At 40.1% G+C, this 14,154-nt stretch overlaps 1 protein-coding gene across 2 annotated transcripts; it reads right to left on the bottom strand.

Annotated features, from left to right (window-relative positions):
- Window positions 1-5,869: 5,869 nt before the first annotated feature.
- LOC122972465 (coiled-coil domain-containing protein 106-like) lies at window positions 5,870-14,047 on the bottom strand. 2 transcript variants are annotated; one of them, XM_044339590.1, is made up of 5 exons: window positions 13,805-14,047; window positions 8,495-8,712; window positions 7,792-8,004; window positions 7,485-7,691; window positions 5,870-7,239 (listed from the first exon to the last, which is right to left on the bottom strand). In XM_044339590.1, exons 2-5 carry the CDS (start codon window positions 8,700-8,702, stop codon window positions 6,860-6,862), a joined length of 1,008 nt encoding a protein of 335 aa, XP_044195525.1. In that variant the 5' UTR covers window positions 8,703-8,712; window positions 13,805-14,047; the 3' UTR covers window positions 5,870-6,859. The 2 variants fall into 2 exon arrangements, with proteins under 2 accessions (XP_044195525.1, XP_044195524.1); XM_044339589.1 differs by lacking the exon at window positions 13,805-14,047 and adding an exon at window positions 13,302-13,508.
- Window positions 14,048-14,154: the final 107 nt, after the last annotated feature.

Here is a 14,154-nt window from a genome sequence, read left to right as displayed (position 1 = left end):
TAGCCAAAGCATTTCCCCTACAGCCAAACCTTCCATCTATCTGTGTCTGCAGATAATATGACAGCTCTGATCGACAGTTAATGGCCAATGGCATTTTAGTCATTTCACTCTTCTGCTTTTTTTTTATTTTTATTTTTTTTATCCTCACACACTTTTTTTTTCCTGTCATTAGTCCTCAAAGAGAGGACTCACAGGACTGTGACTGAATCATCCAAATCAAACAACCTTCTCAGGAAGTAGACAACATCGCTGAGATGAAGAGCACTCACACACTCAGGCATTCGGGCCACACTGAAACATATCAGACAAAATCTGAATGTTAAATCATTCCTGGTTTCCAGCGAACATTGTGAAACATATTTACATTCAGGGTTGTGTCTGCCTGCATCTAGTCTCCTTCAACCCATTTTTCTTTCTTGTGCCAAAGACGTCTGGTCCTGCGTCACTGGACGAGCAACCAACTGGATTTGAGGGTGGGGTTGGGGTTCCTTCATGCTGTCATCTTGCGTATGTGCTCTACGTCACATAGCATCATCTCCTCTGTGTCCAAATGATGCATTCATGAACGCAACTGTCACATAAGTCCCCAATCTGCTAGTTTCTGGGGAGGAGAGAAAAAAAAATCTTATTCACAGATGCAATTCCTTACTTTTGTCTTGGTAGTTTGTGCACTGCTGTATGTGCTACCACTTGGTAAATTTTCAACTAAATGTATACAAGGTACAGTTGGCATGGTAAATATTACAAACAACCTTTTTGAGCCTATAGCATACATCCATTTATCATTTTTTGCTCTTTCATCTCCCATGTGGCACCCCAGTCACTCTGAGGACACCTGGGGGGTAAGAAACAAAAAACACTCAGTGCCTCTGACCCTGAAAATAGAGGTCGCACCAGCTTTACATATTTCCTTCAGTGCAAAGAGACAAGGCCATGGAGGTGCTGTACACAGAAATAGATCATCTCTAGTGTGGCCGTTCAGCCATATACTGTAGCAGCATCAGAAATTATTGTAGAACTACATAAAGCTTTGGATGAGACTTGATTGTTGTACTGTAAACGTGCGAGCTCATGGATCGTATGTCGTGGCTGAGTGCAGCCATCTTGTTTCTCCAGGAATGAAATCATGCTCAAGGCAAATCATGATTCTGGCAGCATGATGTCCCCACACCCCACCCCTCCACCTTCACTGGTTTTATCGAAAGGGCTGTCTTTGCCCGAATGGGCTCACAGGGGGGTAAGATGAGGTTTGGTTTAGGGTCCTGTTTTGCTGGATTCCCCCAGAATATATTATGCACCCCCCCTCTTGCTTTTAAGCCTGCAAGACTATTATCTAGCAGCCCCCAGTAAGTTCTTATCAGTGGCAGCCAGATGGAGAGCACACCAGCAATACCTCAAGACTTGTTGATCGAGCAGAGCTGACAGAAAGGCTGTCATTGTGGAGAGATTCTGTGGTTTCAGATTAGCATCTCCCTTTTTTTTCTATTTTATAATTACCAAGAGAAGTCTCATTAATGCCTATTATTTCATTGGCTTGATTTCTTTGCCAATCTGGACAGCTTGAAAGGTTTTAAAAAAAAATGGCAGGGAAGAAAAACAGATTGTCTGATCAGAGGAGCTTTGTTTTTCATTATATATGTTCAATGTAATGTGCTGGTGCATATATAAAGGCTTTAACAAGACACTTGCTTAATGGACGGAGCCAATGTACTGTTAACCCATCAGACTGAGTCTAATCAGTTGTGGTAGAGCAAACTGTGCATCGAGGGGTGTCTGCATGATGTGTCTGGCTGCAAACAATAGAACATGACAAGAGTGTGTACTGGATACAACACTGTCCTCTAGTGCCTCTTACCACAAGCAGCTCAATGGTGGACTACACTGAGACGACCCTGCTGTTATCCAGTGTTCTCATGCAATAAGACATTAACCGGGAGGACAAAAGGTATCCATGCATGTTTATTTTTTCTCCCAGTAAAAGGCTAAAGATGGAACAATGACTGTCCATGAACAAAAACGGTTGTTGACTCCTCCAGCAGCCATCTGATGTCACTGCAGAAAAGGATAAGAATAGGCATCCACCAACCAGTGTGCAGACTCCGGCCCCCACCTCAATTCTACCACAGGGGGAAATACCCATAATGCACCATTTGATGCTTTTGTATGGAATTGGCGTCACATTGGTGCTCTGACCCACTTTTTCAGCAAGCTAGCAGGTTATTTTAAGATTTCATTAGCGAGAGGACCAAGGGCAAACAAAAGGTGAAGGGGCTCAGACGCATACTCAGACCAACTGTCCGTTATTTTGGAGGGAATTCAAATCTGTCTGAGCACCTGTGCTGCCTGTCTGCAACAAAAATTGTCATTTATGTACCGTTGAGGGTGTACTTCCATGTGCGGGGCAAAACGTGAGTGATGACAACTAGTTTGATGTCACATCCTCTATTTATGTCAGTGTCATTTTTTGCTCAAGGGGAAAGTATCATCGGGTTGAGTGTGATCACCACTACTGTACAAAACACCAGACACACCCTGCAAACATGCTTAAGATATAAACCAATTTAAATAGCAGGGGTAACTTGGATCACACATCAGGTAGGAAGGGCTACAAAAGTTTTAGTTGTAATTCAACATTTCTGAAATATGCTTATTCACTTTCTTGCCAAGATTAAAAGAAATATCCATCAGTCAAACATTATTTTGTGCAGGTTAGTGCAATTCAAAGTGCATTACAGATGACTGACAGGCTGATAAAACAATTAGAGACTAAAGTACATGGGGAATTAAAATAATGAAAATGTAATAATGAAACCAATAAAATAGATTAAAAACAGTAAATTAGATAAAAGATAATAACAAAATAAGGGGCAATAAAACATTTTTAAACATGAATACAATAAAATAAATGATTGAATGAAATAAATAATGGCCATAAATCATTCTAATCAAAGGCCAGAAGTAGTGGGTTTATGTTTAAATATATAAGCACTTTCAGCTGGCAGGCAGACCGTTCCAACAGCTCAGAGCATAAAAACTCAAAGCTGCCTCGCCAAAACTTTTTGTCCTGTACTTTGGAACAAAAAGACTCATGCCAAAGGACCTGATCGGCTTTCTTGGTTCATACATTGCAACACCATGAGAAGATTGATACCTAGCTTACATGTGTCCATTACATATGAAGCAGCAGCTGGTTAGCATTAGCTTAGCCCAGAAACTGGAAAGAGGGAAACAGCTGGCCTGGCTCTATCCAAGCTAGCTGTTTCCCCTTGTTTCAAGTGTTTGTGCTAAGCTAAGCTAACTAGTGACTTTATTTTTAGCTACCTCCCATACAGCCACAAGAGTTGTATCAATCTTTTCTAATTCCTGGCAATAAAAGTGAATTATTCCCAAAGTGTTAAACTATTCCTTCTGTTTTGACAACAATATTCTGTTTAAAAAGACAGAAAACAACACAGAAAAACTGATAATTAAATGTAAGACCAATAAATATGCTGTTATGCAGCCAAACCAAATGTTTCATAATTCCTCTTATTCATCAGAATGCCAAATGTTATCACACACCATTAACAATCTGTTGGACAAACAACAGCCCCAATAGGCCCAAGGAAATGCCAACACAAGTGGAGCACTGTTACTCAATATCTAGCAATAATCTCAGTAATTGTGGAAAGGTGACATTACACTCAGGGTGTTTTTGAGCCAGGAACTATTTTCCCCAGAGAGCATAAAATCAGTTGCTCAAGTCTGAGCTCTTTCGCTCCATTACAAACCTTGTAATCCTTTATATAATATGTAATATAATATGTCTGAGGCATTTATTATGCCGCAGGTCTGCCAGTATAACAACAGAACATAACCCTGGCCAATTGGAACCCGCCAGTTCAAACACATTTCACTTGCACCATTAAGAGCATGATTGGTGGTTATTACAGGCTACTGTCTGTGAGAATGTCCAGATGCTCTTTTTGTCAAGGTCAGGATCAAAGCCCGACAAAGAGGATGAGGAGGAGGAGGAGGAGAAGAAGGAGGGGGTGGAATTTTTGTACCCATCAGGCACTTGGAGCCCACGCAGTGACGTGGCACCTGCAACCAAGAAAGGCACAAAATGGAGCCCCAGCTGGCCCCACACCAGTGTGAGTCAAAAAGGCCGGGGGAGGAGGAGAGAGCGCTTCAGGCTCAATTGGGCCCACATCCTATCTCCATCCTCAGCTCTGAGCTCCATCACCCTGACTCATTAGCATCAAATTCACAGCTGCCACTTGAGTATTAGCAGGTGGAGGCTGCATTTCCCTGCCTTTTTTTAGGGACATGCTGACCAATAAGAGTAAAGATGGAGGTGAGGTGAGTTCGCATACCTCAAAAATAAAATTTTCATTTCAGGATTTGCAGAAAACCTACCATTACGTTTCCGACCAGTGACAAGAAGAGCAGAAGTGACATTTGTACGCCTCAGGATATACAAAGAGATGAATGCTGGCAGACAATCGCCCAACGTTTTCTACCTCATGCCACTCAGCAGACCAGCATGCACCTGTCCCCTCTGGCTGTTAACAGGCTGAGGGGAACTTCAGGTCGCCTCTGCTGGCATAAAATGTTCCTACACTGTCCGAAACTTGACCAGCTTCTCCGACATCAAGGTTTATTACTTGGGTGAAAAGATGAGACGGAAAGAAAAGAAAGGATGAAGAGAGATGGAGAAGTGATAGGTAATGAGACATGACTGAATGAGTTCATAACAGAAGAGGGCGGGGGGGATGGGAGCGTGGAAAGTGGAGGGGGACAGACAGATTGGGATGTGAGAGTGAAAGATAAGCAGAAAGCCGCCGTGTGAATGGGAGTGACAGTGACAGAGTCCCATGCAAAGATAAACAGCCTGGGTGCAGCCCCTGTAATGGCTTTGCACAAGTAATTTGTCACTCCATGTGAAAAGCAAACAGCAGGGAAGGCGATGGCAACACTTTGCACTGACACTTACCATCGCCCAAGGATGTCTTACCAAGCTTTTCCCCATCTGTCTACAAACACTGGTGCTGCCCACTCCTCTGGTCAAGAGACAGACTAAAAATATGTCTCTGCAAGCAGCACCATATTTAATGCACTATACGGCTGTGCTACACTGTCGATCACATTCAGATGACACCTGACATAGGTTTTAAGATTGGGGTGTTGGTGAAGTTTTACTGAAAAGGCCCTTTATCGTTTTTTCACCTGGGATCAAGCGATAATAAATCTTTCTCGGAAAGGTTACAGCTTCAATAGATCATGCACATAGTTATCATCTTGGCACATATTAAAGTCCTTGCATAAAAACAAAACTCACTGAAATCTCTGTATGAACAAACAGTGTTTTCATTTTCATGTGTTGGCAGTTCAGAAACATTAACACACTTTGCAACAAATGCTCAGTTCGGTTCATTTACAGCATGTATATCACAGTATGATGTCAACAGAATTATTATCACAAAAACCAAGAACATAAAGTAACACCTCCAACAACAACAAAAAAAAATATGTGCAGGAAAATGGAAATTAACTATCCACCATTTTGGAGTAGAGAAGGACAGGAAACAGTGATTTGTAAACATCATCTTATGTGTAAGCACTGCCATCTTGTGGGTGTTTCTAACACTACACATCTTCTGCTCTTAAATAATTTTAAAAAATCCATTATTTCCATTAGTGAAAGCAGCTGCAAATAATTTTTATGGCTATCGAGTACAAAATATACATCCAAAAAGTGTATCTGTAAAATGCATAAACAGCAAAGAATAAATATTCCCAGTTGTGGGAGGGGAGGGGGAGGGGGGTAGTGTTAATCTTTGTAGATTTACATGCATCATCAATGTCAACAGTTAGGCTATTTGTAGTCATACTTTGGGAAGCAAGTCAACCTTACTAACAAAGTTTGTTAAGGATTCCCAGTATTGAGATGACAGCAACAATCCCAGAGATGGAAATCTCCAAACCTGAACGAATAAAACTATCTCAATGAATAGAGGTAGGCCTAACAGAGGAAGTGTTTTTCTGGGGTCCGCTGACCCTTTAAATGGAAAGGTGAAGAAACTAAATTATGCACAGTAATGTCACTGCAGCAAATATTGACATTGCATTTAATCAGCAAAACTGTAATTATGAACCTGACAGGACAGAGGAAACTCTAGAGGAAGAGCTTGGACTTTTAAATATTTTAATTAAAAATGTCCCAACAGCTCTGATGGAGCTCAGGATTCGTCTTGAGACGGGCAGCTTTAATACAAACAATTCACTCTATAAACTTGGAATGTGTGTAAAAACTGACCTGTCAGATGTGTAGAAGAGCACAGAACATTATCATCTCTGCTGATTTCATTCAGTGACACATGACCAACATTACTGTTCAAATTCAGAAATTAATCTAACATGTTACAGACCTGCCTGAATTTGAGTAAAAGCTGGTCTGAATAACTCAGCATACATGGAGTTTTGGAGAGTGCTATGTGTGCACACCCCTAAAAATGCAAATTGTGGCTTTTGTGCTGTCGGGAAATCATTATTATTTATTATGCGTCTTGTCATGTGCAGCGCTATATTACTCCACATCCCTCTGAAGTGGAGATCCACCTTGAAAAAAAAAAAATACCAAGACCAAAAATATTTGGATCAAGGCTCAAAATATTTGGGGCTGAAGTCTAGAATGATTGGCCCTAATGATGCCACTGCCCTGTTCCCCTTGAGACATAAAGCAAAACTAAAAGATATGCAAAAATGCTACATAAAAATACTTAAATCCAGCAGTTCAGGTTGGAGGAAAACAAAAGAACATAATTTTGTGATGCAATTATGTTGTATGTCACCTCTCCTCAACGCAATAAAATTATCATCAACCTATTAAAATGCTCTCTGCAGGTCCCCCCAGCTGCGGGATGTGAGAATGCAACACCCTCGGCCTTTTCCCTGAGATGGGCAGCAGCTCGCCGTTAGCTTTCATGTGGTCTATTCTCCTGGACAGTTCAGCATCGCTGTCAATGACCAAGGTGCACCTTTGGGCGTAGCTGACCAGAGTCTCTTCTCCTTGACGGAACATGCCCACTAAGGGGACCATGTCTTTGCCAGCCAGGTGGAGCTCGGCAATCGAAGCTGTGTTGGCGATGGTATTCCGGTCGATTCCGAGATGGCGGAAGGCTTCACTCATGCTTTTCTTCTTGATGAAGGCTGACAGGACTTGTTTGTAGCGGTGGATGACGTACTGGACACCGGTGGCTGGTGGGAAGAAATGATAGGCAGAGTACATATAACAATGGGTACTGTGGTTTTTACAGAAGTGGTGAAACTATGGTGCCAATACAGGGATAAGCTCTTGATTAGCATGTACCAGAGTGATAAAGCTAGAGACTTTAAAACTCATTTTCAAATGTGGGAGGAAATGTTTTTCTTGCAGCTAAGCATACTAAACAAACATTTATACCCTTTAGTTCTGCTCCAGCTCACATCGACTTGATCATTACCTCTCTTTCTACTGTAGTCTTTCCCTTTCTTTGATCTTTTCTTGTCTTTGTGGTGTTTCTTCCTTCTGTGTTCACTTGAGGCCGCTGACACTTCAGATGAGTCAGACGCTTCGGAGCCACTGTCGCTGCTGGCGGAGGAACTGGAAGAAGCTCTTTCTCTCTTCCGAGATTTGTTTTCTGAGTGCTGCACTTTGCTGGGTTTAGGAGCTGTGTGTGGTCAATACGGAAGTGACATGAATAAGAGCATCCATAAAATGTTAATATTGTGATTTTAAACATAGTCTATCGTTTCACTCAAGGCACTGACCTTCACTCACTGGACTGGGTGATGCAAAGGTATGCATGGAGCGATTGCTTGTGAGGTTCTCAATCTGGCTCCGTAGGAACTTGCGGTCCTGCATTAGATCCTCCACCTGTCTCTCCAGTGCAGCGATGCGCTCCTGTTTGTTCTCCAGCATGCACTGCAGCTTGGTGATGGTCAGCAGGACTCTTGGGGGCAGGCTCTCTACATGTGAGGCCGCTACAGAAAGGCGAAGCAGCATGGGAAAGCATTACAAAACACTGGTTATGTACTTCACTGGCAATATTCCATACATGCTTATTGGAATAGCTACAGACTTGGAGCTCCAAACTGCATTTAGTGGTCCACATGAGTATTATGTAGACAAGTGAAGGTGACGTACACCGCTTGTGGTCTCAGTATCAAGTATTTTTTATTCAGGGGCTCTACTGGCATATCTTTGATTTGCGTTCGGTGTTCAGAGTGTTTGACTTGCAGGGGAGTATTTTTACATGTGTTCATCTCATGTTTTGGACCTTTGACCATGTTTAACATAGACATCCGACATTATAACAGTATAAAAATAACAGAAAATCTCAAAAAGTGTATGTCCCCTTTAAATGGTTGCTTTAGACTGAGACTGCACAATCTATCAGTCACAGAAACATGGTCTCATTTGTTTCATTACACCATGATATGGTTATTAATGCAACACTGTTACAGTACTTACCTGACATGGCACTGCTGGGTGTGTTGTCCTGAACAGCATCTGCCGAGGCTCCTGTTTGAAAATTCTCCCACTTAATGATGTGGAGGTCGTCCTGCTCCTGCTTCAGCCTGGCAGGAGAGCCAAACCTGTCCTTGGTCCTCACGGAGCTGGAGTCAATCTCTATGCAGGGGGAATAACCTGATGGCTCCTGCTGCCACACGGACGACATCTCCTCAAACCTGGAAGAGGACAAGAGGTGGGTTATTTGAGCCACGTAGCTTTGAAGTGATTGTACATTCAAGGACAGTTCATGAAAGGTTTTATATTCTATGGATGGTATCCTGCAAGAAAGGCATTGTCAAAATAAAGTATTGATGCTCCCCTTTTGCCAAAACTACATTCAAAGAACTATATTTTGATTACTTTGCAAGGCAGCTTGGATTCGCGAGATCATGCAGGAATCCATCTTGTCAGGCTTCAAGTTATGTTCTTGTGTCCGAACCACTGGTGGCTCCAACCAATCAGCATCCTATAAGAATTCTTGTGTGATCTTGTGAATCCAGCTGCCTCGCAAGGTAAGACGTGATAGACGGATGGTTCATCTAATCACCTGCCAAGTATTTCTATGAAAGTTCCTGCCCTATTCCAAACAGTTTCCTTGGATGACTTCTTAGATGGTTCTGTGTAATATTTTGAGGGGGGGGGGCTGAAATTCCCGAACAAAGTATTGTGATCAGATACTGAACTTTTGTACACTAACCTACAATTTTTATTCACAAATGGTAAGATTAGCCTCTCAAAAGCGTGTTTATACATTTGCAGTTCTAAATGTTTATAGTGTAGGTTAATACAGGTTTCAGAATCAAACCCAAAATCATTTTCACCCCTAACTTCTCCAAAAACCTCAGATAAATGTTATCATAAAGGTAACTATAACATTTAGTAATATAAATAACACATTTCTGAATTATGGGCAATTTTACTGGCCAGCAGACCGTGTAAGATAGTATAAAAGTAGAGGGAGTATGAGACTGTCAAACTGTGACTGTTAAAATATAGCTAACTAGTGTATGAGAAATCACTCCATGAGAATGTGGAAACGTGGATATAAAAGCCAGAAAATTACAAGATACAGATCTTGTAATTATGAGATAGTTTATAATTACCAGATACAGTACAGTAGACATACAGTCCACATAATTAGGAGATAACGCTGCCACTTTTTTACTTGGTGAAAGCAATGTGCTTCCATACAAAGAATGCAAAACTAAAGCATGACTCATCGTTCATTAAAGCATGAATAATGCTCATGTTGAAATTCATTCATTGCTTGAATTAATGCATCATGAGCTGCTGTCACTTGATATTTAATAATAAAGGCCGTATTACTTCATATGATTGTTTAGCATTCAGTGGACCATCAAGTCATTAGTTACTATATACATTAGTAGACATTATATACAGTATGAATGTATAAACAATGACAAAAAGCAGCAAGTTTGAGACATGCAGTAATGTATAACTGACACTTGTCATTCTGCACTTGTTCAAGAAGCTTTTTTGTTTTTTTACACTTCACTGGTTTTCAAATAATTGAAGACATGCAATTAACACATGACTCAACTGTAAGTTAACCATCATAAATCAGTGATCTATAAATCAGAGTTAAAATTAATGTGAACACTGATTTGTGTTTAAAAAAGGTACCATATACTTCCACACTACCTTTTATACTGATTTCTGATAATCCTAATTACTGTAATGTGTAACCGTTACAGTCTTTCCTCTGTGTATTTCCTGCATATGATGACATGTTGTACAGTCTCTGCTTCCTGAAACTGCTAACAATGAAAAGTGTGTTGTTGAGATGTCCAATTCTGCTCACTGTGACTTGTTCTTTCCTGCCTCTACTACTGCTGTGTTTCACATCCATCAACATATCAATCTCAGGACGTCTCATCAAACTAATAATAATAATATCATCCACAATATAATACTATCCACATTATTCAGTGACATTAATATCTCCCAGTGTCTCAAATCAAGGAGGAAATAAAAGCAAATTGAATCAGGTAGCATCATCATGCCTCTGTCTTCTCAAATGATGATTGGTAACCCTTAACCTTTTCTCATAATTACAATATCAGGATCTTGTAATTACGAGAAAAAAAAAATCTTGTAATTATGAGAACACATTGGTGACGTAATTGCATTCACCTCGTAATTATGACTTACGTATCTCATAATTATGACTTAGTATCTTATAATAAGGAGAAAAGATCTCATGATGACTTATGCTGCAATTCACTGTACTTGGAACTCATAAAAAAATGACCTCTGACACGGAAAAGTGTAATTCAAGTCGGAAACTCGGGGAAGATCCATCTGGCCAGAGTTCACCAACAGAAACACACCTGACATCATAGCAATATGGCGGCACACACAGTGAACAGTAAGTATAACTGTCTTTTCATCAGTTTGTACTTCGTGTAGTAACTTTGTAGTTGCCATTTCCCCTCAGTTCATTTGTGTTTGATAGAAGTCTTTGCGAGCATGCCGTACTAGCCTACTCCTCCTGTCTCTTTTAAAGGGTGCTAAGCTGTTAAATCAGCTGCTGTAGTGTTGGGTTGAAATGAAACGCTGCATTTACGTGGGCCTCCAAACATCACTTTGCTGCGAGCATTGATGTTTTCCCGAGCAGATACATTGTGACGTATACAGATTTGAAGTCAGGAATACCAACTCGGAACTATCACCTTCCAACCTGCAATGGATTGCAGCTTTAGTATCTCATAATTACGAGATATTTTTTTCGTAATTACAAATTCCTGATCTCAACAGCACACTTTTCATCATAGAAAAACTTGGTGAATGTAATGTGTAACATGAACGTCTACTTGCAAAAAATACTATTCACAAGAAACAAAGATTTCAATGTATTTAATTAGTATAATTTAAATAAGGGCTGCAATTTAAGCTTTAAGTAGGCGACATTAATTTACATTAATTCATGTGTGATTTTCTGCATAAATAGCATTAATTTATGCACGGGATGCTTCATGAATTATGTGAAATGCATATTGTATGAATTAACGGCAACTCATGCATATCTAAATATAGGAACAACACATTTATCACTGCGAGGACAGAGGTATTTTCGTCATCATTATTGCATCATAATTTATGATTTAAGGTTCTATTAAAGTTTATTAATGATTGACAAACAATCCTTGCTTCAATTTTGTGTTTTTTTAAATTACTGCAGCGTTCAATGCTTTTACCTTTGTACTGAATTAATGATAAAGCTAATAGTGACCTAATCATTTATTAATCTGGAGCCGCATGAGTTCAAGATATATCATGCATTAATACATTCATTAGAACATGATGAATCATGCATTAGTTAAGCATTATCAAGCATGAGCAGGGAACCATTGTCTTTGTGCTTACATACTAATTTTCTTCAAGCAGACTTCAGAACTTTGTTATATTGCTTGAAGGAGTAAAGAAATATTTCCCCGTTGAGTTGTTTTTCATTTTGTCATACATAAAGTATCGTCATTAGCTGTGAATATGGGGGAATGTACTGTAAATGTGTCTTTTCCTAGTCATTTACAAGATGAGTCAAGTATATAACATGCAATGTCCAAAGCTTTAAGGTGGGAAATGTAAATATCAGTAAAATAACTACCACTGGTCTGGACTGGTGCTTGTTTTAAGTTTAATTTAATGACGTACAAAACCAGGTGACCACCAGAAAGGAGTCAACTGTCACCTACAGAAATGTATTTGCCCTCTGAATGTCTCCTAGATTGTAAAATGCTAATATCTCCAAGGTGCTCCATGCTGTTTTTAAAGCTTTTCCGGCTTAAGCTCCGCGTGGGACAATTCACACAGTAAATCTATCGGCTGAAGATAATTTCTACTGCAGGACTTCAGTGGCATCAAATAACAGAGGTGGCAGCTTGTGCAGACACGCACCTTGTAATTTACAAGACTTTGAAGTGTGTTCTTGGTATTCTGTTTACAGCCAAAGTAGAAGCTGAGTAGCATTCCTTGTAAATAGCAAACTAAACTTCATGTGAAAAATAGGTGGTATGCACCTTTAATGAATATCAACTCATAGTGGCGTGATTTCTTAATTAATTTCTTAAATGTGAGAAAGTCTTGATAGCTACATCCTGCATTACTTTAGCATTTTGTTACCTTACTATAAAGTGTTTCCTATTGGCTGCAGAGTATACTGTGTAGTGGTGCATTCAGGTGCTTCATAACTGGATGCTATGTTCTAAATGGCTAAATTGATGTAAATGCAGTAGTTTATCTGCGTGTTGTCAATGCAGGAAGTGGACATCACTGTATCACTCAATGTTTCCATGGAGATGCTGATGGACTCTTTTAACATGTGCAGGCTGCAGCATCCAAACACAAGTAAGTAGTGAGTGCTGCAGTGATCAATCTGCCTCAACAGCTGGCATAACGGATTAACATGCTATTAACTCACACCAAACATAACTGCTATGTTTGAAATGTTTATTTTACAGTTATATAACAAGAGGCAAAATTCTAATAAAGTGTGATAATGTAACAAGTCTAATACTGCTGTATAGTGTATTAATTGGTAGAAAAATATTAAAGCAATATATTTAGCATGACAGAAGCTATTATGTTATAAAACTTACAGAGATATAATGTCTCATAGGATACAAAGGGCCAACCATTTCTCATTGCAGTGGTTTTAATTAGCTCCTACCAAGATGGATGCTAATGACTGTAATTGCCAGTAAACGGGGGTAAAAAGGAGCAACAAAGCCAGAGAAAGACGTACCTTCAAGAGAGTCCAGCGGACAAAACTGATGATGATGATGTTCTTGTGTTTGTGCTGCTGTACGCCGAAGTCTCACTCGGCGTGAAATGCCCCGTTTTTCAAAAATATAAACAAGAGACGAGTGGAAAAATGCGAGACTACAACCTGCATGTCTAAGAGAGGGGCGGTGTTAGCGAGCGCTGACGTGACTCAAACATTACGCCGCCTTCAGGTGCCCCACGGAAAGTCGTACTTTCTGATATTACGTTAAAGGACAGTTCCAACGCGATTGGGATTTTTTTAATCATTACATAGATCGCAGGAGCGGGGCCAGCCCGCCCTATAAAGACCGCATGATATCTAACATTTGGTAGACAATTGGCAGTTGATTTGAACTGCAGCGATGTGTTAAATCGGCAAACTTGTTTATTTCTGTTATCATTTTCAGCCACAACTGACATTTCAAACTATATAGTTAATCTTCTTTCTTACATTTCTTTCATTTTTATGCTACTCCAATTTACCTGAATTCACCCTGGGAGATTTTCCTTCCATTTTGTGGGTTGTTCAAGTTTAAATTTCAAAATATCCGCCAGTCCCTGAAGGCAGCGACAAAGCAGCGACAGGTTTGAAGGGGGGCGTGTCTTCTCATATGATGTGAAGTCCCCATTCACATCTCTAGTCTTGAGTAGTTGTTTGGAGAATACACTTTATAAAGTTTTACATTTACAGCCACTGAATGTTTGATGAGGTTGTCAAAGAAACCATATTCTGACTTGTGGGCAGACTGATGTGTTGCCATGACAACTTGATTGTTATGTTTTAATGATTCGGTGGCAGTTGTGATGAGTATTTTCACATTTCACAAATAACT

Source organism: Thunnus albacares, chromosome 21 (assembly GCF_914725855.1).
Source record: "Thunnus albacares chromosome 21, fThuAlb1.1, whole genome shotgun sequence".
Lineage (NCBI taxonomy): Eukaryota > Metazoa > Chordata > Actinopteri > Scombriformes > Scombridae > Thunnus > Thunnus albacares.
This window is presented reverse-complemented; position numbering and strand designations above follow the sequence as displayed.

Excerpts from the sequence above, each read along its gene's own strand:
- LOC122972465 (XM_044339590.1), bottom strand. The coding sequence starts at position 8,702 with ATGTCGTCCGTGTGGCAGCAGGAGCCATCAGGTTATTCCCCCTGCATA. Across the intron at positions 8,005-8,494 it reads ACCCAGCAGTGCCATGTCAG|CGGCCTCACATGTAGAGAGC; the intron begins GTAAGTACTGTA and ends GCCTTTCTGTAG. Across the intron at positions 7,240-7,484 it reads AGACTACAGTAGAAAGAGAG|CCACCGGTGTCCAGTACGTC; the intron begins GTAATGATCAAG and ends TCTTCCCACCAG.